This window comes from Nanorana parkeri, unplaced genomic scaffold, assembly GCF_000935625.1.
Source record: "Nanorana parkeri isolate BGI_ZX_2015 unplaced genomic scaffold, ASM93562v1 scaffold81, whole genome shotgun sequence".
Lineage (NCBI taxonomy): Eukaryota > Metazoa > Chordata > Amphibia > Anura > Dicroglossidae > Nanorana > Nanorana parkeri.
This window is the reverse complement of record NW_017306349.1, coordinates 560,495-562,116: the sequence shown is the minus strand read 5'-3', so window position 1 is coordinate 562,116 and position 1,622 is coordinate 560,495. Positions and strand designations below refer to the sequence as shown.

At 51.2% G+C, this 1,622-nt stretch overlaps 1 protein-coding gene across 1 annotated transcript in view; it reads right to left on the bottom strand.

Annotated features, from left to right (window-relative positions):
* DKC1 (dyskerin pseudouridine synthase 1) overlaps positions 1–1,035 on the bottom strand; it is a 12,454-nt gene extending 11,419 nt beyond the window's left edge. Inside the window, exons 1-2 of the mRNA XM_018576957.1 lie at positions 938–1,035; positions 747–843 (exon numbers count right to left, since the gene is read on the bottom strand). Of these exons, the coding sequence (XP_018432459.1) occupies positions 747–843; positions 938–953 (113 nt within the window). The 5' untranslated portion in view covers positions 954–1,035. The remainder of the gene's footprint in view (positions 1–746; positions 844–937) is intronic.
* Between the last annotated feature and the right edge of the window lie 587 nt (positions 1,036–1,622).

Here is a 1,622-nt window from a genome sequence, read left to right as displayed (position 1 = left end):
CAGTGTATGATCAGCTCAAGTCCAGCATTGTAACGTTTCATGTTACAGCCATATTTAGGGTAAGACACATTCCCAACCCCCGCCCTCAATCTGCCACCGTCACCTGAAACATAGGGTTCTCCTCCGCGCAGCTCAGGGGTGGGCAAACTCCACCCCTCCCGCTGTGGGTGAAACTACGAATCCCATGATGCATCTGTCCCTGGAAGTCATGCCTGTGAGAACCTTGCAATGCCTCATGGGACTTGTAGTGCCACAACAGCTGGAGGGCACGAGTTTACCCGCCTCTGCTTTAGGCTAATGCAGTCAGCACGCACGGCCACAAAATCCATTCACAGATCCATGAATGGAGAGACTACAACTCCCATCAGAGGAACACTCAATGCAGCACAAAGGTGACTACACTACATTGGTAGCCCATAACTGGGGATCTGTATAGACCCAAGGAGGGGGTAATAGCCTGCAAGGTCCTAGGCACTGCACCCACAATGCAATGATCACAGTTGCAGTGCTCTGCAGGCTCCAATGACAAAAACTGACCAATGCAGGGGGGGGGGGGGGGGGGGAACGAATCACTTGATCCTCCAAATAAAAATCAGGGCGCCGATTGAGATCGCAGATCCTTTTAAAAGTTACTTTTAGAAGTTCCTCCTGCTACTTTGTATCCTCTTCCCCCCATTATATACACCTCCACTGCTCGGCAGCGATATTCTTATATACATATAGGGGTGGCACAGAGAGTCCTCCACCATGAAAGAGTCGTACAATCACTCATCTCCCCCTCCGAACTTACAGCTATCTCTCCCGCAGTCTGGCTCCGCCGTTTCTTGGACTTCTTCTTGGATCCTGCGGAAGAAGACAGAGGACATTGTCAGAGGTGAGGCGACGGCCGAGGAGCTTCTATCACCCGGACCCGCTCAAACGCGGCGAGCACACTCACCTTCTCCCTCCGCCATCTTCCCTCCTCTCTACTCCACGCGGTATAAGAGACTGAAGCGAGGCGCACGGACCGGATATAGCACGTGGGAGGACTCGTCTCCTGGACACGCCCCTTCCGACCGGGTCAGGTTTCAGCGCTCTCGGGCGCCATCTTGGAGGTGGATTTCTTTCCTCTGGAGGGGAGGAGGCTAGAAATAGGGAATGGTGTTCCCAGCATGCGGTGTATGAGAGGAGAAGAACGTGTCACCTCATGGCTGGGGGGGGTAGGAATGTATGCTAATTCAAATGATTCCTATTTAATCCATTTATGGAAGTTGATCGAAATTCAAAAGCTATTTTTTTCAGTATTTTTGGCGTTTTTTTAAAACAACTACATTGTTTTTATTTTGTAAGGTTTCTTGCCTGGAAATTCTACCCATAACAGAACTTCCTGTGCAGTGCCCTGACAACACAAAGCCACTTCCGGTGCAGCATCACAACACAAAGTCACTTACTGTGCAGCCCGACAACACAAAGCCACTTACTGTTCCGCCACCTGACAAGTTACTTCCTGTGCAGCCTGATAGCACAAAGCCACTTCCTGTGCAGCCTGACAGCACAAAGCCACTTCCTGTGCAGCCTGACAGCACAAAGCCACTTCCTGTGCAGCCTGACAGCACAAAGCCACTTCCTGTGCAGCCTGACAT